Consider the following 22,954-nt stretch of genomic DNA (forward strand, 5'->3'; position numbering starts at 1 on the left):
CTCTTAAAAGGACCCATTTTGCTCTTAAAGGGACATATTTCGCTCTTAAAGTGACCCAGGTCGCTCTTAAAGGGACCCAGGTTGCTCTTAAAGGGACCAATTTCACGCTTAAAGGGACCAATTTTGCTCTTAAAGGGACCCATTTTGCTCTTAAAGGGATATATTTTGCTATTAAAGGGACATATTTCGCTCTTAAAGGGACATATTTCGCTCTTAAAGGGACATATTTTGCTCTTAAAGGGACCCAGGTCGCTCTTAAAGGGACCCATTTCGCTCTAAAAGGGACCCATTTCACTCTTAAAGGGACCCAGGTCGCTCTTAAAAGGACCCATTTTGCTCTTAAAGGGACATATTTCACTCTTAAAGGGACATATTTTGCTCTTATAGGGACATATTTCGCTCTTAAAGGGACCCATTTCGCTCTTAAATGGACCCATTTCGCTCTTAAAGGGACCCATTTCGCGCTTAAAGGGACCCATTTCACTCTTAAAGGGACCCAGGTCGCTCTTAAAAGGACCCATTTTGCTCTTAAAGGGACATATTTCACTCTTAAAGGGACATATTTTGCTCTTATAGGGACTTATTTCGCTCTTAAAGGGACATATTTTGCTCTTAAAGGGACCCAGGTCGCTCTTAAAGGGACCCATTTTGCTCTTAAAGGGACCCAGATCGCTCTTAAAGGGACCCATTTTGCTCTTAAAGGGACCCAGGTCACTCTTAAAGGGACCCAGGTCGCTCTTAAAGGGACCCAGGTCGCTCTTAAAGGGACCCATTTTGCTCTTAAAGGGACCCAGGTCACTCTTAAAGGCACAAATTTTGCTCTTAAAGGGACATATTTTGCTCTTAAAGGGACATATTTTGCTCTTAAAGGGACATATTTTGCTCTTAAAGGGACCCAGGTCGCTCTTGAAGGGACCCATTTCGTTCTTAAAGGGACCCATTTCGCTCTTAAAGGGACCTATTTTGCTCTTAAAGGGACCCAGATCGCTCTTAAAGGGACCCATTTTGCTCTTAAAGGGACCCATTGCACTCTTAAAGGGACCCAGGTTGCTCTTAAAAGGACCCATTTTGCTCTTAAAGCGACATATTTCGATCTTAAAGGGACCCAGGTCGCTCTTAAAGGGACATATTTCGCTCTTAAAGGGACATATTTCGCTCTTAAATGGACCCAGGTCGCTCTTAAAGGAACATATTTTGCTCTTAAAGGGACCCAGGTCGCTCTTAAAGGGACATATTTTGCTCTAGAAGGGACCCAGGTTGCTCTTAAAGGGACCAATTTCGCTCTTAAAGGGACCTTGGTCGCTCTTGAAGGGACATATTTCGCTCTTAAAAGGACCCAGGTCGCTCTTAAAAGGGACCCGGGCCGCTCTTAAAGGGACCTTGGTCGCTCTTGAAGGGACATATTTCGCTCTTAAAAGGACCCAGGTCGCTCTTAAAAGGGACCCGGGCCGCTCTTAAAGGGACCCAGGTCGCTCTAGCGACATGGGTCTCTTTAAGAGCGACATGGGTCCCATACCTTTTGGAGTGTCCCGTCCGTTTAAGAGCAACTTTGGTCCCGTCCCTTTAAGAGCGACTTGGATCCCTTTAAGAGCTACATGGGACCCTTTAAGAGCGACTTGGGTCCCGTCCCTTTAAGAGCGACATGGCTCCCGTCCCTTTAAGAGCAACTTGGGTCCCTTTAAGAGCGACATGCCTCCCGTCCCTTTAAGAGAGACTTGGGTCCCTTTAAGAGCGACTTGCGTTCCTTTAAGGGTGACCTGGGTCCCTTTAAGAGCGATCTGAGTACTTATAATGGTAAAGATCATTGCTCGGTTACCATGACAATCTTACTTATGTCGGGGAGACAAAATCGTTAAGGACCTTCCATATATTACATCTTCTATTGGCCAATAGTGGACATGTGACTGTGGATGGTGTGATACATTGCATGACGAGACCTTAGAGTTCCTATTGGCTGCTATATTTCAGCTATTTGCATATGTGCTGTGATTGGCTGTCAGCGGTTAGAGTGTGGCCATTATTTGCAATGGGCCATTATTTTGTATGGGAAATTTGCGGTCGTTTAACGTAAATTTTTTAAAAACGACAAATCCGATCGAAACGAAAAATAGATAGCACACCACACACCGCTGAGGGCTTCGAAATGCAGTTTGAACGGAGTGTGTGCACAAAGCGGTTCGGGCTGTATTACGCGCAGAAAAATGGCTGGAAGAAGAAACGGAAGAAGAAGAAGAAGAAGAATACGGATTACAATATAGTGCTTTTCAAGCACTATAACAAGTTAAACAGAACCTAGAACTTAGCACAAAAGGCATATGTGTCTGTTTTCTCTCACATTTAGAGTCAGTCTACAGTTGGTTGAGGGTCAGTGTTAGTTAAGGGGCCCCTAAGTTAACAGCTCCATTCTCTGGACATCCATCCATACATTAGCCCTGGGTAGATGTTTCTGTTAAACAATCCTTTATATATGGGAAGGGTATAGTAAAATGTTTGTGTGTAATGCTATGAACCCCACCAGTGCTTGTATTCTTTGATATCCCCATGATTTTCCTTTTCAAAGTTGGCAACTTTGTCTATGTGCTAGGTCACCATAAAAGCCTGGTCTGATCTGTGGTAAATTCTAGTACTTGGGCTATTGTAAAACTAAAAGCTATTTCAGCATTGTAATCAATCAATTGCTCACATCACTTTTATTTCCACCCCAAATCAGCCTAATACATTATATAGTATTATACATTATTTTCTATACTATTAACATTACACCTGGGATAATGCTAGAAGTATATACAGTACACAATTGGAATTAATAGGATTTCTATACGGTTCACCCACTTCTTCTCCTTTGACACCTGACATTTCAACCATTTCTATGGAACTAGTGTGAACCAGCTAAACTATTAGATCTGAAAGTATTAGGAAGACCTCCTCCCTCTGGATGTTTCTAGTCCAAAGGCTTCATGCTGACAAGCACTTCCTGGGAAGCTTCTGCTGGAAAAGAAACTGCATTTGACTCTTCTATGCTTGTAAGCTCTATTAAGCCAAGCCATACACATCTCTCCTTACAATAGGAGACAGACTTCTGAAAGAAGGCTTGTAATTTGGAATAAATAGAGGACATGTGCAGAATATTGAAGCAAAGGACAACTGAATAGCAAATATTTCTGCATTCCTTGACACTCCAGCTGTATTGCAGAGTGAGAAATACTATAATGGGTGAGTACTACACATTCTCATTGCAACTACAGTATGTTCTCATCATTGTAACTATATTCTTAGAATAATGCAAAGAACTGTAATCTTACTGTATTGTTTGAAACCTCCTTGTTTGAAGTTTACTGCTTGAAATGTTTAGGAATAACTATTTGATCAGGGGATATAGTCTTTCTAAATTCTAGCTCTTAATGTAACAGTTTTTGAAAATATGTTGCTAACATACATCTATTGAATAGCCCATTGGGCATTGGCTAACAAAGTACAAAAGTGCATGACTGACACTAATAAGATCAGATATGACCTCATTTAAGGACAGAAGCAAATGCAAAGCTTTTGCGTATTTGAATATGCTTTTGTAGGGAAATATTTAGGCATGTATAGACGGTCACTGAAAGTTACACATTGCATAGTTGCCACACTCAGCTCTGTTGTCCCTCTTTCATGAATGTGAATACTATTTAAGTGACTGTACAAATTAAGCAATTTCACAAATAAATTAATTTACAGGGAAACATGTGGAGAGGTGTTGAAGAGATAGAAACTTTGGCATCCAGTCTATTTTCTTTCTGAAACAGACAATTTTGTCCTTGGGAATTCTAAGAATTTTTCAATTTTGCTTCATAGCATTCCAGCAGTCTCCACTGCATTATCTATTTAGTTTTTTATAAGTCCTCTGATTTTTCTATACTACTTTTAAAGCTATACAGTACATGTGCTATGATGAGTAACAGAGCAGTCAGGACTCTTTTCTAGGAATTGTGTAGGTCCCAGTAGTGAAGCCACAAGCAATTATAAATATATGATGAAATGTCATGGAATGTTAAATGTTTTTAATTAAAATGCCCCTTAAAATGGTCATATGCAGTTGGTTATTATAGATATGCATTTTTGCACTATGCAATGTTTTATCAGTGGGGAAGATAAGAGAATCATTACAATTTGAATTCTCCAAAATGTCAATTACTCTGATTCTCTTTAACTCTTAACTTAGCAAATGGGACCAGATTTATCAATCTTCGTCCGTGGCATAGATCACTAAAAAGGGGCAGATTTGACCCTTTTCTCTGGCGTACAACAGCCGTAAACCCTGCTTGCTTTATGGATAGTGGCGTGGCAATGGGACGAGGAGGCGTGACTACGCCTAATTTATAATGGTTTACACATGAAAACAGGCATATACATGGCATAAATTTTTGCGCAATTTCAGTGCAGGTTTGGCCGGATTTACTAAAAGGTTTGGACCTCTTAGTAAATTTGGCCAAGTGTATGGAGGCAAGGCTTGATTTAAGACCATGTATTGTTTCTACCATCTGTAATTAATGACATGTATCTACATTTACTTACATTGTAACCTTTATCTTTACGGCTGTAAAGTCTGAGCATTATGTATGTTTATTTCATTGATAGTTTTGTGACAAGTGTGTGTGTTACTATACATTGAGAGCAATAATATACACATAACATCTAAGTCATAGACATATGAAGAGATGCTCTTTTGAATGTTTGTACATCTTGCATGGTTTATGAAGTGTTTATTAACTGTAAGCATTTGGCTTCTCGCAGATGCTAATGGTCATTGAGCTTTGTGAGAAATACTCACTGCTGTGTGCTGAGGGCTTGTTTAGCTCTTTGGCAGAAGACCATTTTAGATTGTGTAATTATTTAACTCTGCCCAGCTCAGGCCGTTCATTTTTATTTCAGATTATTGTGTTCTGCCTATGTAATCCTAGAGAAAAGGTATCACAGTTATTGCTATTATCAAATTCTTTGGTTTTAAAGCACTTGTTTGTAAATGACATAAAATATTTAGTTGCCAGATGATAATATTAATACTTATGCTATTTTGTCAGTACTAAGAATTTTCTCCCAAACTTTCACACCTCCATGATGATTTATAATCCCTCAGCACTGCTGCACACGCCTGTCACTCGGTCACTCACTGCCTCTATATAGTAACCTCGGGTTTCATCTTATATAGAGGCAAGGAGTGATCAGAGTGACAGACATAGTGAAACTGAATAAAACTTTATATGTGTGAATATAATATTATATGCAAATGATAGGCTTATTGGAGAAAATTGTACAAGTGAAAGGAAACCCTAGTGCAACTGTGTGCATACATTTTTCTATTGACTTCCATTATAAAAATAACAGGATTAAAACTGATCCGTTTTTTTTTTTATGGACACAAAAACGTGGTTGACCACGTTTTTGTGTCCATCCAAAAAGAAAAAAAAAAATGGATCAGTTTCTTTTATAATTAAAGTCAATGGAAAAACGGATGCCTCAAAGAAGTACCAATTCTCCTTAAGGGTACAAACCCACTTGCCGGATCTGCAGCGAGTCTCCTTGCTGCGTTTTTGCAGCGAGACTCACTGCAGATCCTGGCCCTATACTTTCAATAGCAGAGAAACTCGCAGCAGGGATGTACATCCCTGCTGCGATTTTGTCTGCAGCCCGCCCCATTAACCCCCCGGCCGCCGGACATTATACATTACCGGGTCCCCGTTCCTGCTTGCTTCGGGGCTCCCGGTGTCTTCACGGCCCGCCCGGCCAATCAGTGCGCTGCGGCAGGGCAGCGCACTGATTGGCCGGGCAGAACGTGCCGGGAGCCGCCGAAGCAAGCAGGAGCGGGGACCTGGTAATGTATATCCTGCCCGCAGCCCCGGCCGCCCCGGCCGCCCCCCCCGCAGCCCCGGCCGCCCGATCGCCCCCCCGCAGACCCGGCCGCCCCCCCGCAGCCACGGCCACCCGATCGCAGCCCCGCAGCCCCGGCCGCCCGATCGTCCCCCCGCAGCCCCGGCCGCCCGATCGTCCCCCCGCAGCCCCGGCCGCCCGATCGTCCCCCCGCAGCCCCGGCCGCCCGATCGCCGGGGCTGCAGGGGGGCGTGTAAGCGATCAGTGCTGCGGGGGGACGGGCGATTGGGCGGCCGGGGCTGCCGGGGGACGATCGGGCGGCCGGGGCTGCGGGGGGACGATCGGGCGGCCGGGGCTGCGGGGGGACGATCGGGCGGCCGGGGCTGCGGGGGGGACGATCGGGCGGCCGGGGCTGCGGGGGGACGATCGGGCGGCCGGGGCTGCGGGGGGACGATCGGGCGGCCGGGGCTGCGGGGGGACGATCGGGCGGCCGGGGCTGCGGGGCTGCGATCGGGTGGCCGTGGCTGCGGGGGGGCGGCCGGGTCTGCGGGGGGGCGATCGGGCGGCCGGGGCTGCGGGGGGGGCGGCCGGGGCTGCGGGCAGGATATACATTACCAGGTCCCCGTTCCTGCTTGCTTCGGCGGCTCCCGGCACGTTCTGCCCGGCCAATCAGTGCGCTGCCCTGCCGCAGCGCACTGATTGGCCGGGCGGGCCGTGAAGACACCGGGAGCCCCGAAGCAAGCAGGAACGGGGACCCGGTAATGTATAATGTCCGGCGGCCGGGGGGTTAATGGGGCGGGCTGCAGACAAAATCGCAGCAGGGATGTACATCCCTGCTGCGAGTTTCTCTGCTATTGAAAGTATAGGGCCAGGATCTGCAGCGAGTCTCGCTGCAAAAACGCAGCAAGGAGACTCGCTGCAGATCCGGCAAGTGGGTTTGTACCCTAAGGAGAGTTTGTCATAAAGATGTTTGGAGGCTTACAGATGATTGGTGCCCTACTGGGAATGCTAGGAAGAAAGGATATGCAAAATAGCTCTTACACCTCTTGAGCAAGAGATGAGTCAAGTCTCACTCAGTCTAAGCGTTTTAGAACATTGACTGTGGATTTTATGCCAAGCCAATTTATCTTTCCAAAGGGAAAGATTTCTGCAGACAGCTTTTTCAGGGTTGTTTCCCCTCTTTAGTGCAAAGCAGGGTATTGCCTGACTAGGGAGAGGTCTGTCGATGTGGGTCAAAGACAAGGGAGAGAGAAAAAAGCCAGGCAGCAGCGCCTCGTGTGATACCGTACAAACAAGTCAGTTAAAAATGCAAGGTGCTGATGGGGTGCTCACCTTCAAGCCCCTTGGGCTTTATGCATATCACCCAAATGGGTACCAGGTCTTCAGAAGATGCCAGGATATGGTGCTTCGGTGGAGAGTGCAGGGCTGCAGGCCAACTAGGATAGCCCAAACGGGATGCTCCCAAGTGGGGGCCCGTGGGAATAAGGCTAGTCTAGGTACAAAAATGGTGCGTGGCTAATCCATAAATGTTAGCGCTGCCCAAAAGACTCCAAATAGAGGCTGAATAAAGTAAAAATATTTATTAAAAGTGCACAATATTTACGCGTTCCGAGGAACAGAGGTCCTCTTCATCAGAATAGCAGTGCATACAATGGTGTGGATAGGCAGGTATTAAATAGTACAGCAATCCTTGGAATTGGCGCCAGACACGCCCCCTAGGGGCGGGGCTACATTCAAAATACACAAATAAACTAACAGAAGGGTGCTAAACATACATCATCATAAAAAATATATATACATTGGGGGTGTGTAACTGAGTCACCAATCATAGCAGCAAGAGGAGTGAGAGTAAACAGAAGTAAACAGCTTAGAAGTAAATGAAGGGTGAAGTTCCATAAGCACTGACACCTTGGAATCAGTCTACTAAGGCTAAATCTGCTGCTCTTTAGATAGCAGCTATAGCTCACAGTAGCAGCAGCAATGGCTGGGATGGACATAAAATAAATAGAGGACAGAGACAGGCACTGATAGCATCTCCTGCTGTGGCTGTAAATCCCTGAGCAGACAAGAGGCAGGCAGAGACAGTGTATTCATCAGTGGGAGAATGGGTAAAATATAACATTGACAAGCTCCAAGAGTCATGTAGCTACTTGACATTAATGCACAGGAACTATAGTGTGAGAAGCAAGGAGCTAGTGCTGGTACTGGGAGACAGAGGCTGATAGGGATGGCACTGTGGGGGAAAAATAGCACATTAGGGAGCAGGGGGACAGGTATGTAGGATAAATGTACAGGGGGATGCTACAAGGTATGATATGGCTACTCCCAGTAAGGCACAGGAGCTATAGCATAGATCATGGTAGGACAACACAGTCCATGATAAGCTTGGTAGTAGACATTATGTATGATATATAGAGGTAAGTATAAATTATGAGATATAGTTACATAAAAAATTTTTAAAATATAAATACATATATTATAAAACACAATAAAAAATGTAAACTTTCATATAACCTGCATATAGATATTAACATAAATACATACATGTGCTGGAATGAAGTGACCTAGTGAACATTTTCAATGTACTCATTTAATCCCTGAGGGGTCAGGCACTTAAGCTTGAAAATCCAGAAGTTTTCCCTTCTCCTAAGTGACTGGAAGCGTTGGCCCCCATCGTTGGGTATATGCTCAATCGGTATAAGGGAAAACTTGGAGAAGTCGCACTGAGTGCACTCTACAGAGTGGCGAGAAACACTATGTAGACAGAAGCCGTTGGTAACATTGGCACGGTGCTTGTTAATCCTATTACGCAAAGTCTGAATAGTGCGTCCTATGTACTGCAAACCACACTGACATTCCAATAGGTACACAACATAAGACGAGCTGCAGTTCATAAAGCTTTTAATTGGGAATACCTCCCCTGTGACATTGGATTTAAAGTTAGTGGCTTTGTTGCATATACTTGCACAACACTTACAGTTTCCCAAACCACATTTGAAACTACCCAGGGGTTTTGAAAGAGAGAAGGGGGGTTTTTTGTTAGGGTTTGCTTTCTTCTTCCGTAGTTTACTGGGTGCAAGTATATTCTTAAGAGAAGTGGACCGTCGGAAGCTGACCTGAGGTTTAGAGGGAAGGACATCACGGAGGTAAGGATCCTGTTGTAGTATAGCCCAATGTTTCTTAAGGATGTTCCTTATCCCTTTATTATCTGATGTAAACATGGTGATAAAATTTGTATTGTAACTGGATGCTGCCTCATCACCTTTTCTTTTTCCTGGTAGTAGACATTCGGTCTGACTTAGTTTGGATGCTCTACTCTTTGAGTCTAGTATGAGATTAGATGGGTATCTCTTGGCAGCAAATCTTTTTGCAAGGACCGTGCTTTGGCTCCTGAAGTCACTGAGCTTGGAACAGTTACGCCTTATGCGGCGAAACTGACCAAAGGGAATGTTGGTCAGCCACTTTTTGTAGTGGGCACTATTGAAATGCAGGTAGCTGTTACTATCAACAGCCTTGAAGTGAGTTTTAGTGTAGATCTTGAGTCCCTCATGGAAAACCACAATATCAAGGAACTGGGCATTATTTGTGTAGATGTCAGAGGTGAAAACCAGCCCCCACGTGTTGGAATTGATATAAGAAATGAATTGACCCAGTTCATCATTAGTACCATCCCAAACAATGAATATATCATCTATAAATCTGCAGTACAACAGGCATTTAGAAAAAAATGGGTGGGTATAGATGTATTTGTCTTCAAAGCAGCCAACAAATAGATTAGCGTAACTGGGCGCAAATTTACTGCCCATAGCGGTCCCTTTCTGCTGTTTAAAGACCCGACCATCAAACTGAAAGATGTTATGTGTTAATATGAAGTGAATGCTATCCAATATAAACTCCACCTGCTGAAATGGCATACTGGGATCATGTTGTAAAAAGTAGGCTACACTGTCGATACCTAACTGGTGGTCGATCACTGTATAGAGTGATGAAATGTCCATGGATAGGAGGAGACAACCTTCCTTCCATGGTACCTTGGTGACCTGTTCTATGAAATGGGCAGTGTCACGTGTATAGGATTGTAGTTTCTGAACATATGGTTGAAGATGAGTGTCAACATACTGTGATAGGTTGGAAGTTAGTGAGTTTATACCAGAAATAATGGGTCTCCCAGGAGGTTTAGTGAGGCTTTTATGCACCTTGGGGAGGTAGTAGAAGAGTGATAGAGCTGGTTCAGAGACAGAGAGGAAGTCTGACTCCTGTTTATTTAGTATTCCACTAGCCAGGCCACTGCATATCAGGAGGTTGTATTCAGAGATGTATTGTGTAAGGGGATTGTAATACAAAGTGGTATAGAATTCAGTATCTGAAAGTAGCCTGGTGGCTTCACTGATGTAATCCTCACGTTCAAGAATGACAATGCCACCCCCCTTATCTGCAGATTTAATTATAATAGAATCATTGGCAGATAGATTCTTTAGTGCTGTCTTTTCGGATTTGGTTAAGTTGTGTGGATATCTGCTGGGCTCACTAAGTAGTGTTTCGAAATCTGCCATCACCAGAGCAGAGAAAGAGTCCAAAAAATTACCTCTGTGGTGGATCGGATAAAAAGTTGACTTAGGTTTAAGTCCACTAGCTATTGGTGGTGGTGTTATGATTGAAGGAGTGGTTGTGGTAGGAGTAGTGGGGGTAGCGTGTGGTAGAACAGCGCTGGATGCTTTCATATTGAAATGTCTCTTTAGTGTCAGTTTCCTAATGTAGGCATTCAAATCAAGAAAGAGATCAAAATCTTTACTCCTGGTGGTCGGACAAAAAGATAAACCTTTCTCCAAAATACTAGTCTCAATGTCACTCAATACATACTTTGACAAATTGAATATTTTTACTGTGTCAAAGCGGGTGGAGGAATGTGAGTTATTAGTTGCAGACTGGGTTGGGGATTTATTCTGTTTCTTTTTTCTCTTTTGGGATCTCCTAATCCCTCCCTTGGATCCCCTTTTCCTTTTCTTTTTTGGCTGAGGGGGGCTGCTATGTGTACAGATTCTAGACTGGGTAGAGCCCTGGTTAAGGGTAATGGTGTGTTGGGACGGACTTCGGTAGGAAGTCCTAAAAAAGAGATCTGATCAAGTTCAGTTAGAATCGTGTCTAATGGATAGTTTAAGGGTAACTGTGGTGAGAGGGTAGGAGTGAAAAAGATAGGTTCTGAATTGCTAGGCGACTTGTGTGGTGTGTTGGCTGTAGGATGGATAGTAAGCAGAGAGTCTTCAAAGGAAGTATCTTCTTCAAAACGACCAGAAGGTAATGGGGGCGGTAGATTGGAACCTTCCTTCAAATAGGCTAACAATTCAGGTGGAATAGAGTTGGGAGAGATAGTGGGTAATGTAGATGATACGATGTGTGAATGTGTATCTACACTGTTATTGGATATAGGTGCAGATGGTTGGATACTCTGTTTGGGAGTAATGGGGTTGAGCTGTGATTTGGCTGGATCTGGATTAGAGCAGGTAGGTAGAGAAGTTGTGACAGTTATGGCTTTGGGATTACGTGGCATAAATTTTCTGGATCTAAACTGAGGTTTCGCAGAGCGAAACTGCTGTGTTTGTTTGGAAGCATGACGCTGTGTATGTGGGTTTGTAATATCGTGTTTGGGTTTCAACCAAAATTTTATGTTGTTGTTACTGTAATCACTCCTGTCCCTATTTAGTTTGCCATGTTTCCTATGTAACACTTCTTTTTCATATTGACGAATGTTGTTGGTAGTTTTGTTATCCCAGCGGTGATACTCAGGTAGATGTTTGAGTGGGACCAACTCATTGATGCAATTGTCTATTTTATCTGAAATTACGTTGACAAGGTTATCCCTTTTCCGAATGAGTATACTAATCAGTGTGTCAGAGCATACTTTCAAGGCAGTTTCCCATTCATCACAAAAATCACAGTCCTCTGCAAAGGTAGGGCTCGGTCTCAGTCGCAGGACCTCTTGGTGGGTCAAAGGCATAATATTCTCCTTAAGGAGAGTCCATCATAAAGATGTGTGGAGATGGGAAGTCTTTCCTTTTGGAGAGATTGGCTTGGCATAAAATCCCCAATGTTCTAAGACTCCTAGATTGAGTGAGACTTGACTTGAAGGGACATCTCTTTGCTCAAGCTATAATGCGTATCCTTTCCTTTAGTAGAATTAGTATCCCTTTGACCCATGTCGATAGACCTCTTACTAGCCAGCCAATACATTGTCTGCACTGTAGAGGGGCAAAACAGCTGTCTGCAGATGGGTAATATTTCCTTTTGGAGAGATTGTTTGGTTTGGCATAAAATCCCCATTGAATGTTCCAAGACTCCTAGATAGAGTGAGACTTGACTTGAAGGGACATCTCTTAACTCAAGAGGTGTGAGAGCTATTTTGCATTTCCTTACTTCTTGGTATAATTCTAAAATTTCAAGTTGTACAACCCCTGGCAAAAATTAAGGAATGGCCATTCTTAAAGTATGTTTAATCAGCTCTAAGCGTCTGCCAGCATTTCTCTGAGTGCTTTTAAGTACTCATTATAAACCAATGCCAAATATGTCTTTAGGCTATGTTCACACAACATGAGAGACCAGCCGTTCCGTGACCCCAGCTGGGTCACGGAACGGCCTGTCTCTGCACGGATCATCCTGGTCGGATATTTTGGCCGCAGGCTTCTGATGCGGGCGCGCGCTGATGTGGCCGGGGCAGCTCGCTTCATTGTGCGAACTGACAGGGTTTCCTACAGCCGCAATTCAATGACATGTCAGTTATTTGCGGCCCTGTACGGGATCCCGGCCGGAGCATATACGATGTGTATACAGTCCGGCTGGGATTCCACAGAAGATAAGGCTATGTCCACACCCCACAAAGTATGGCCGTTGTTGCCGATGGCTGTTTTGCCTGTTTTCTTCTGTTGCTATGCCTGTTTTCTTCTGTTAGGTGTTAGTGCCACTTTATTACTAAATTACTTTTATGCAGTATGTAAATCTCAATTCATTTACTCAATTTCTTAATTCTACCACAAATCAGTAGTGGATTATAATAGGGGCATTTCATGCGGCAGCCCGGGGCCCTGAGCTTATAAGTCTTATACTTTTAGTGGTGTATTGTCTCCTGGCTACACTTCCGCCATGATCTGCAAAAAAAATCACAGTTTTTTTTAATGGCAATTTTGCACAAATCAGGACATCATGACATTATCTGTCCTGTACTATGAACGCCAGGCTAGTGCTGCCATAGTTACAGTGGGGTGGGGGTGGGGGTCCAGGCTTGATGAACAGCCCGGGGCCTATGGTAAAGTTAATCCGCCCCTGCCACAAATAGACCCCTATCAGTCCACAGTAATATTTTATATGTTCAAAACAATATAAAATAAGAAAGGCGAAGCAGAAATAAATGTGCCAGTTGTCTACATCTCAGAATCCTGCAGTTTACCCCTGAAGGTAAATAAGCCCTACTAGTAGGTACATATGTCCCCTAATATGCGGATATGTTCCGCCAGTAAGTAGATAGGTCACCCCACTAGGTAGAAATGTCCCAAGTAGACAAATAGGTGTCACAGAATGTAGCTAGGTAGTTTCTCCTAGTTTACATCGATTCCTAGTAGTTAGGTTCCCCCAGTAGATAGATATCTAAGTAAGCATTTCAGCATGTACATAGGTTCACAGATAGGTACATGAAACCCCCCCTCCCCCCCCCCCCCAAAAAAAACAACTAACCAACTAACCTTTAAACTAACCTTCCCTCTGTTCCCATGTGAAGTGGAAGAAACTTCTGCTGAGATGCCAGCATTTGTCCTCTCCCATCTCAGGCCATGTTCATACTACGTATGAGACTGACCGGCTTGACCGGCTGGTCCCTGATAAGATCATCTCAGCAGGTATCGCAGTATCGGCCGCATGATCATTAGGGTCACAGAGTTCTGATGCAGGCAGAGCCGCTCTCTCCATAGAGTGCACTGACAGGGTTTTCTGTAGCCGCTATTCACTGAATAGTGGCCGCAGAAAACTGACATGTCAGTTTTCTATGGCGCCGCGAGAGATCCCGGCCGGAGCGTATACTATGTGTATACGCTCCGGCTGGGATTCCATAGAGGCCAGGTAACGTATATTTTCGTATTAATGATGGCTGTAATTTTACGAAAATATACGTTGTGTGAACAAAAGAGTAGAAACACACATACTGGATCTGCAGCGGATTTCACGCTGCAAATTTGCAGCAAAATCTGCTGTGGATCCTTTGCCGGTCGTTTTCAGTGAGATTACATACTCACAGCGGGATTGTCATCCGCTGCGGATCCGGTGTGTATGTTTCTACCCTAAAACTACTTTTCAAGATGAGAATTTCTACTCTATCACAAGTGTGATCTCTCTCATTGGAGTTACATCCTTGATTATTTTCTAGTTAACTTTTTATTCATTAAAAGTAAAAAGGTCTTATACATTGAATGTGTCAAACAAATCCTTCCCTTGTTACTGTCTCTTACATGCTGAGCATCTCTGTATGTAAAACACTACAGGAACACAGCCTGACTCCACTCCATCCCAGCCACACAAAGGGGGAGATTTATCAAACTGGTGTAATATAGAATTGTCTTAGTTGCCCCTAGCAACCAATCAGATTCTACTTTTCAAAGATTCTATGAGGAATGAAAAGTAGAATCTGGTTGCTAGGGGCAACTAAGCAAATTCTACTTTACACCAGTTTGATAAATCTCCCCCAATGTGTTTCTTTGCATTGCATAAGCTGCAGGCATGTCACCAGCAGTAAAAAATATAAATGGTAGAGCAGAATATTTTTTCTCTGGAGTACCCCTTTAAGATAAAATCCTGAATTATTATTTTTATAGTTATTAGGTAAGTTGTAACATATAAAGTAAAAGGTAACTTGTATATCCTTGATTGTAGATTCAGTAGATTTGTAGCTTTCTTGCCTATATGATGCTTGTGTGACAGATTAGACCTTATTGGAACATTCCGCTGCCATTAGTGGTTAAATATGCATGGTGCGGATATGCTTGTTTAAAATATTAAGCAGTACAAGGTAAAATGGAGTGTATATCTTGCCAGTGGTCTCAGGAGTGATAACTCTCCGGTCACATTTCTTTGCTGCTTAAATGTATTTTGTATAACCTTCTTGTTACTGCTTTGACTTTTGAATCAACATTGGTAGGTGAAAAATATTCAAAGCCTTGAGAAAAAATTTACCCACTTGCCAGATAAAGAAGAGACCTTGTAGGTCTTGTATTGTTCATGAAGAACAGCAAGGCATTATAGTAGCTCACCTGCCATTTTCCAAATAATACATGAGGAGGAGTAGCACAAAGTGTTGTGACCCATAGTTCTTCATGAATTAGTTTTGTACAAATCTTCCTCCATATGCTATTGCTGGAGATGCACGTCATCAACCCCATCTGTACCACAACAGACCGATATGTACTTCTATACCAGTACCTCTATAGGCTGATATCTATAGTATTATACAACTATATGCTGCTAGCATCATCTCTTCTGATACCTACAATACTTCTATACCTTTATAGGCTAATACCTATATGCCGATACCACCATCGTTACCACTAAATACCGATACCTGCATTTATACTACTATAAGCTGATAACTACACATCTATGCCACTATATGCTGATGTCCACAGTATTATCAGTATTTTCTGATACCTACATGTTACCGCTACAGTATATGCTGATGCCCAAATCATAACCACTATACATCTTTACATTATAAAACTATGTTCACACCGTCTTGTTTGGTCCGATTAAAGATGGCGGTATGTGAACATAGCTTCAAGGGGAACTCCGGTTGAGAGATTTAACCCTGTTCAATCCTCACCCATAATCTAAGCTTGTTTGTAATAGGTTTCTATTATATAAATTTGTATGCAGCACATCCTGACACACACCATTAAAGGGGTACTCCGGTCCGGGGGTATTTTTCAGCTATGTTCGGGGAGGGGGTGGTTATAGACGGCGGCAGTCACTTACCTCCCCGGTTCCAGGGAAACAACAGCCTCTCCAGAGTAGCATAGGGGAAAGGAGACCCTGTTGTTTTGTTTTATCCCTCTCTCTTTTTCTCTAATCTATCTATGTAGATGAATAGATAGATAGATAGATATAGATATTCCGCAGCATACGTGAAAAAAGGATGTTGTTTATTACAAAAAGTGTAAAAAATACCGGAGATGCGACGTTTCGATCTTCTCACAAGATCATTATCCTGTTTCTAGATAGATAGATAGATACAGTGGGAGAGTGTCACGGCCGAGGCGGAGGCCCGTGTTCCGGGCCGCCGCTGCGACCTCCTCCTCCTGCCCCATGCAGCCGCCGGGGTCCTTGTGCAGGGACCCGGCGCTGCTGCTAGTTCGGCCCCTGGGGGCGCCTCACCTCTCCTCCGCTCCTGTCTCTCACTGTGCCGGCCGGCGCGCGCGTCCCCGCCTCCTAGGGCGCGCGCCGGCTGTCTCAGATTTAAAGGGGCAGTGCGCTCCTAATTGGTCCATGTGTCAATCACTCCCTATAAATTCCAGCCCTGCCCCACTACAGGTGTGGGAGCCTCTACATGCTTCCCATAGCGTTTGGCCCAGCTCCCTGTTGTTCCTGACCTTAGTCCTTGTCCCTTGTTCCTGTCTTCAGTCCTTGTCCCTAGTCCTTGCCCGCTGCCTTCCCATTGTTCCTGAGTCCTGTCCGCCACCTGCGAGCACGTCTACAGTCCTGCCTACTGCTCCTGCCACGCCTCGCCTGCCGTCGCTAGCAACCAAGCCAGGGGTAGCGACCTGGGGATCGCCTGCCGCAGCAAGTCCATCCCGCCTTGCGGCGGGCTCTGGTGAAAACCAGCGGCCCCTTAGACTCCGCTCCCTGGTGAGGTTAGTGCCATCGCTGGTGACGGCCCAGTGGATCCACTACTCCAGGCGTTACAGTAGGCTCCAACCATGGATCCCGGCGAGGTGCCTGATATCCGCGAAGTCGCCCGAGTGGTCGCCCTACAGGCTCAACAAATCCAGAAACAGTCGCGGCAGATCCAGCAACTCACTGCCGCCTTACAGCAGCATACTACAGCCCAGCGCACACCACCTCCTGCTGCTTTTTCTACATTTCGACTGGCTCTCCCAAGCAAATACTCTGGTGACTCCAAGTTGTGCAGAGGATTCCTGACTCAGTGCACCATGCATATTGAACTTTTAAGTAGTCAGTTTTCCACCGAGCGCTCTAAAGTGGCTTTCATCATCAGCCTATTGGAGGGTAGAGCTCTGACCTGGGCCACGCCGCTGTGGGACCGAGATGATCCTGTTGCTGCCAATCTCCGAACCTTCCTAGTCGAGTTTCGCTCCGTCTTTGAGGAACCTGCCCGTGCCTCTTCAGCTGAAACTGCTCTCCTCAACCTCTCTCAAGGGAGCTCCTCTGTTGGTGACTACGCCATCCAGTTCCGCACCCTGGCGGCAGAATTAGATTGGAATGAGGCCGCTCTAATAGCCACCTTCAAGAAGGGCCTGTCCAGTCGGGTGAGAGACGTGCTTCCCTCCCGAGACCTACCTACCTCCCTGAACGAACTCATCCTACTGGCCACCAGGGTCGACACTCGTTTTTCTGAGAGAGAGGAGGAGGTCTGGCATGAACGGCGACTAAGCCTGTCCCGTCGCCATCACCAGCTGGCGCCAGTCTTCCAGAATCCTGACGTTCCGGGGTCCCAGCCGACTCCTGAGACTCCTATGCAGGTGGAACGGGCTCACCTGACGCCTGATGAAAGAATTCGTCGTCTGGAGCTGAATCTCTGCCTCTACTGCGGTGGTTCGGATCACTTTCGGCTGAGATGTCCCCAACGTCTTCAAGCGTCCAGGAAACGCCAGCACCTAGGTCCGGTGGGAGAGGTCTCCCTAAGTGTGAATGCCACCTCTCCAAAGTTGTCTGTGCCAATCTCCATCCAGACACCCTCAGGACAAACTCACCAGACTACTGCCTTTCTCGATTCTGGGTCAGCAGGCAATTTTATTGCAGCTACATTGGTCCAGAGATGGCGGCTACCCGTGACCCCACTAGCCAGACCCCTGACTATCTCCTCGGTCACGGGCGAGATTCTTACCGACCATGTGCACTACCAGACCGCACCTCTAGTCCTCCAGGTGGGCACTTCACATCTGGAAAAGATCTCCTTCTACGTCCTGCCCCATTCTTCTTCCACCATCCTCCTGGGACTCCCTTGGCTGCAATTACATGCCCCTAAGCTGGACTGGAGAACCGGGAAGATTCTTAGTTGGGGTCAGGACTGTTCCAACCAGTGTCTGAGGTCACCTCATCCCAAGTACTCTATGTTGTCACCCGAGCCCGCCAAGCCTTTGTCCGGCCTACCGGCGGAATACCAAGACTTGCCTGATGCCTCCATCTGCAGGCAAGAAAGAGGGGGAGGCCAAAGGGGGGGGTACTGTCACGGCCGCGGCGGCGTCCCGTGTTCCGGGCCGCCGCCGCAACCTCCTCCTCCTGCCCCATGCAGCCGCCGGGGTCCTTGTGCAGGGACCCGGCGTTGCTGCTAGTTCGGCCCCTGGGGGCGCCTCACCTCTCCTCCGCTCCTGTCTCTCACTGTGCCGGCCGGCGCGCGCGTCCCCGCCTCCTAGGGCGCGCGCGCACCGGCTGTCTCAGATTTAAAGGGGCAGTGCGCTCCTAATTGGTCCATGTGTCAATCACTCCCTATAAATTCCAGCCCTGCCCCACTACAGGTGTGGGAGCCTCTACATGCTTCCCATAGCGTTTGGCCCAGCTCCCTGTTGTTCCTGATTCCTATCCGCTACCTGGTCCCTAGTCCCTGTTCCTGATTCCTATCCGCTACCTGGTCCCTAGTCCTTGTTCCTGGTTCCTGCTCCCCTGTTACACCATTGCTCCTGTGTTCAGCCTGACTCCTGCGGTTACGCCTACAGACCTCTGCCAGCACCATCTCCCGCCTACTGCTCCTGCCACGCCTCGCCTGCCATCACTAGCAACCAAGCCAGGGGTAGCGACCTGGGGGTCGCCTGCCGCAGCAAGTCCATCCCGCCTTGCAGCGGGCTCTGGTGAAAACCAGCGGCCCCTTAGACTCCGCTCCCTGGTGAGGTTAGTGCCATCGCTGGTGACGGTCCAGTGGATCCACTACTCCAGGCGTTACAGAGAGATTTATCAAACATGGTGTAAAGTGAAACTGGCACAGTTGCCCCTAGCAACCAATCAGATTCTACCTTTCATTTTTCTAAGAGTCTGTGAGGAATGAAAGGTGGAATCTGATTGGTTGCTAGGGACAACTGAGCCAGTTTCACTTTACACCGTTTTTGATAAATCTCCCCCTATGTCTACTGAAAAAAGCAGAAGCAGATCAAGCCAGTGGTGGGCAGATACTACAAGACAGGGGTAGGTACCTGGCAGTTGGCTCTCATGTTCAATGCATTCTTGGAGATGTAGTTTTCCACACGACTGCCATGATGTAAAACTAGGATCATTAGTAAATGTTTGAATTTGGGGATAGGAAAATGTGCCTAACAATAATTGGACCAAATGCTCTCTGTGCGTTTAATATGTTTATGGGATTACTGGAGTTCCCTTTTAAAACTTACATCTATACCACTCTGAGCTTATACCTACACATACCACTATTCGCTGGTACCTACATCTATACCTTTATCTACCGATACCTACTTTCACACCAATATATGTTTGTACCCATATCTACACCACAATATCACTAAATGCTAAAATTCTATCTTTATCTGCTTCTTCTGTTGTGGCCATTTTATATCACTAGTAATATACTGTCACTAGGAGTTAACTCATTTAACAACCATTGTTTCCTATAGTAACAGTACTACTCACAGTTGACAATAATAAACTCTTAACCCTAACAGTTTCTTGGCCTAACTTCTGTAATTCATTGCTAACTTTGTCATTTTAATTAAATCAACTCATTGCAGTCATGTTGATCCTTTTGGTAAATGATTCCACTAACATCTCTACTCTATGTCATTTACCTTTTCGACAAACAGAGCTCTCCACAATCTCAATTTCCAACATCTTCAATAGCATTCTCTCTGTTTCCCAAACTACCCATGCTTTCCTTTAGCCCAATGACAATGACATTTTTCCACTATTATTCTTCAAATGCCTCTTTTAAGAATCAAATGTGTAAATTTAGGCCATGCAGTGGTTGCAGTGACAGCAGGACCTTGACAGAGAAGGGTCAATGGCCTCTCTGCCACAATAGTTGAATAAGACCAATAAGCTTCAATTTCTCTGAAATGCTTTGCTTTAAAATTTCAAGTCAACATTTTGTAAACACTGATATATTTCATATCAACAAGAAAGCAATATAATTAGTTCTAAAATAGTACTACATATGCCACCAATGTGAGGGTAAAGGTAAATCAAGGTTTCCCACTTATTTCTTACTGCCCATAAATTTGGAAATCTGTACCTTGTGTAAATATTTCTGTTCTTTCCATGCACACAGTTCTGCCTCCTAAATGCAATCTTCCCTCCCTCCCTAAAGGTTATCAACTCTTTTAACTTTAAGAACCCAGATGATGACTTTAGTATTTAGATATTTGGCATACATTACCTTTGCAATAGCCATGAATGGTGAACTATGTAATAAGATAAGTCCACCGAAGTGGAAGCCACTATTAAAAAGTGCTGCTCATTCTAGCTCACAAAGATAGGTTCTCACTATATACGCCTACTTGGGCATATCAATAAAATCTATGGACAGGCTTGCAAATCATTTTTTTCTTGATTTTCACTTAAAAGTCTTTTCCTTCCCCTAAAGCCAACTTCCAAGTTGATTTATAACCAACTTAATGGTCAAGTTTATGTGGTTGTAAATCAGCTTAAAAGTTGGCTCAAAAGAGGGTCAGAAGCTGACAAGAAGCTCACCAGAATTGTTTTTCTGATAAACTAAGGGTTATACTAGACAGCTGATATGCAGCCGATCATTCATGCGCCCATTTAAATACATGGACATAGGCCTCTCTTTAGACAGATGTGTGGCAGATAATGATGATTTTTATGGCAGCACAAAAGTTCAAATCAGCCGACAAGTGGGCGATTTCTTGCTCGTTGACTGATCTCTGTCCCTTTTACATGGGACGATTATTGGCTAATTGATCGTCCCTAGGAATGCTGGTTAGCAATTATTGGCTTGTGTAAAAGGTCTATTAGTGCTAGTGTTTAGGTTTTCTTATTTTATTGCATTACCTTTAGGATCTGTTCACTCTGCCATCTTTTGCAGTTATCCCTGATGAATGTTGTGGTATGCTGTACTATTCTGCCTGGTAAGACAGAATGTACACAAGTGCTTTTTTTTCCAGATGAATTCAGTAAATACCGATGCAGAACGGCAAAGCCCAGACCATTGTGTATTTGATGTTTTATTCTAAATGTAATAAAGAAAAGGGGGAAAGAACAACACAGGTTAATGAGAGGAGTATGTTTTTGCTTATCCTGGCTGTCTTCTTTTACACCCTTTCTATTATGCTTGGTTTCCATAGTAACGGGCTTATTCATGATGCTCTGAACCTCTTCTAATTATATACTGGCATAAAATTAATACTTCAATTCTTGATTCAAAAACAACTTGCTGCATGGTGTTTGTCATCGCATTGTGACACATCTTGGAGTCAAATCCTCTCACATACTGTAGCTTGGCTTCGCATGTTCCATCATATAAATTATGTTACCTATTTAGTAAATGGCACGTTAATCTGCATGTTTTTTAAGTGTTCATCTGCTGATTTCTGAGAAAGGCATAATAGGTTGAATCAGGAATGACAATAAATATAATAAACCTTCAAGTTTAATCAATGGCTTAGAACAAATCTCTATTAAAGCAATTTGCAGTGCTTGGTGTAAAATAAGCTTATATACAAGCACTTAGGTGTCTTTTCTTTTGCTTATTGGTAGATGCTTTTGGTCTGCTTTCATACGTTCTATAATATTGTTAGAAAAATACTATGAATATGGTATTTCTGACAAATAACATCTATTTGCCATTGCTTCTGTAGCTTTAAGGTTCTGCAGCACTGTTCAGAAATGATCATCATTCACATTAGCCCCTGTCCCCAATGGCGCTCACAATCTAAAAACCCTATCTCACACAGTAAGGACAATATGATAAGGAAGCAGATAACCTATTAGTATGTTTTAGGAATCTAAAAGGAAACTGGCATACGGTGGGAGAAGATACCACATGCACGGGTTGCCCTTGATTAGACCCAAACCTAAAGGTACCTATACACCTTTTACTGCAGGTTTGGCCTTCAGTATAAAATGTATGGAGCTCTCTCGACTGACCATAGACAAATGATGTCGGTGGTTATAAAGGGGCAAGCGTGATGGAGAATCCCTGTCCAACCCCTTTGTTCTGGGAAAGATAAGCCCTTAGCCTTTCAATAGAGAACACAGGGTTGCTCGGCCATGCCTAACGTTCCTGCGTATAGGGAGGACAGGAACTGGAAAGGAGAGATAACTGATGGCTGAATGATCATTTGGCCATCGGTTATTGAATATGCATTGGGACCTTAAGGGTATAAACCCACACACCGTATAAGCAGCGTATTTACTGATACGCAGCAAATACGCAGCAAATATGCAGCAGATTAGATCTAAATAACTGAACACAGCATCAAATCTGCACCATGAAATCTGCTGCGTATTTGTTGTGTATCTGCTGTGTATACAGTGTGTGGGTTTATACCCTAAGACTGTGATGCAACAATACAAGAGTGCTAAGCACTATTGCCTATGATTTATTATGGCTTTATATGATTTTTATATGACAGTGTTATGTCTTTAGCATCAGTACCAATATTGCTGCACAACTGAACCCTCACAAGTTTGCAGCATTGTTTCAGTCTTTGGCTGTGTTCACATAGCATGGCATAGTTAGCTATTCACTAGCATAGCATTGCAAAGCCGCCGGGCTGCATTTAGGACATTCCTGCAGCCGATACCTCTGTATCGGCTGCAGGAACGTTCTTTATTTTACTATTGAATTGTGTGCACCATCAGGTGTGTCCGCAAATCAGTTAGCCATTCACTTCAATGTAATTTGCAGCCGCCATTGCACATTACATTGTGT

At 44.6% G+C, this 22,954-nt stretch overlaps 1 protein-coding gene across 1 annotated transcript in view; it reads left to right on the top strand.

The window, feature by feature from the left end:
• Positions 1-2,986: 2,986 nt before the first annotated feature.
• Positions 2,987-22,954, top strand: part of GPM6A (glycoprotein M6A) — a 224,098-nt gene continuing 204,130 nt past the window's right edge. The window contains exon 1 of the mRNA XM_069977799.1: positions 2,987-3,213. Within this exon, the coding sequence (XP_069833900.1) occupies positions 3,210-3,213 (4 nt within the window). The 5' untranslated portion in view covers positions 2,987-3,209. The remainder of the gene's footprint in view (positions 3,214-22,954) is intronic.

This window comes from Dendropsophus ebraccatus, chromosome 7 (genome assembly GCF_027789765.1).
Source record: "Dendropsophus ebraccatus isolate aDenEbr1 chromosome 7, aDenEbr1.pat, whole genome shotgun sequence".
Taxonomy (NCBI): domain Eukaryota; kingdom Metazoa; phylum Chordata; class Amphibia; order Anura; family Hylidae; genus Dendropsophus; species Dendropsophus ebraccatus.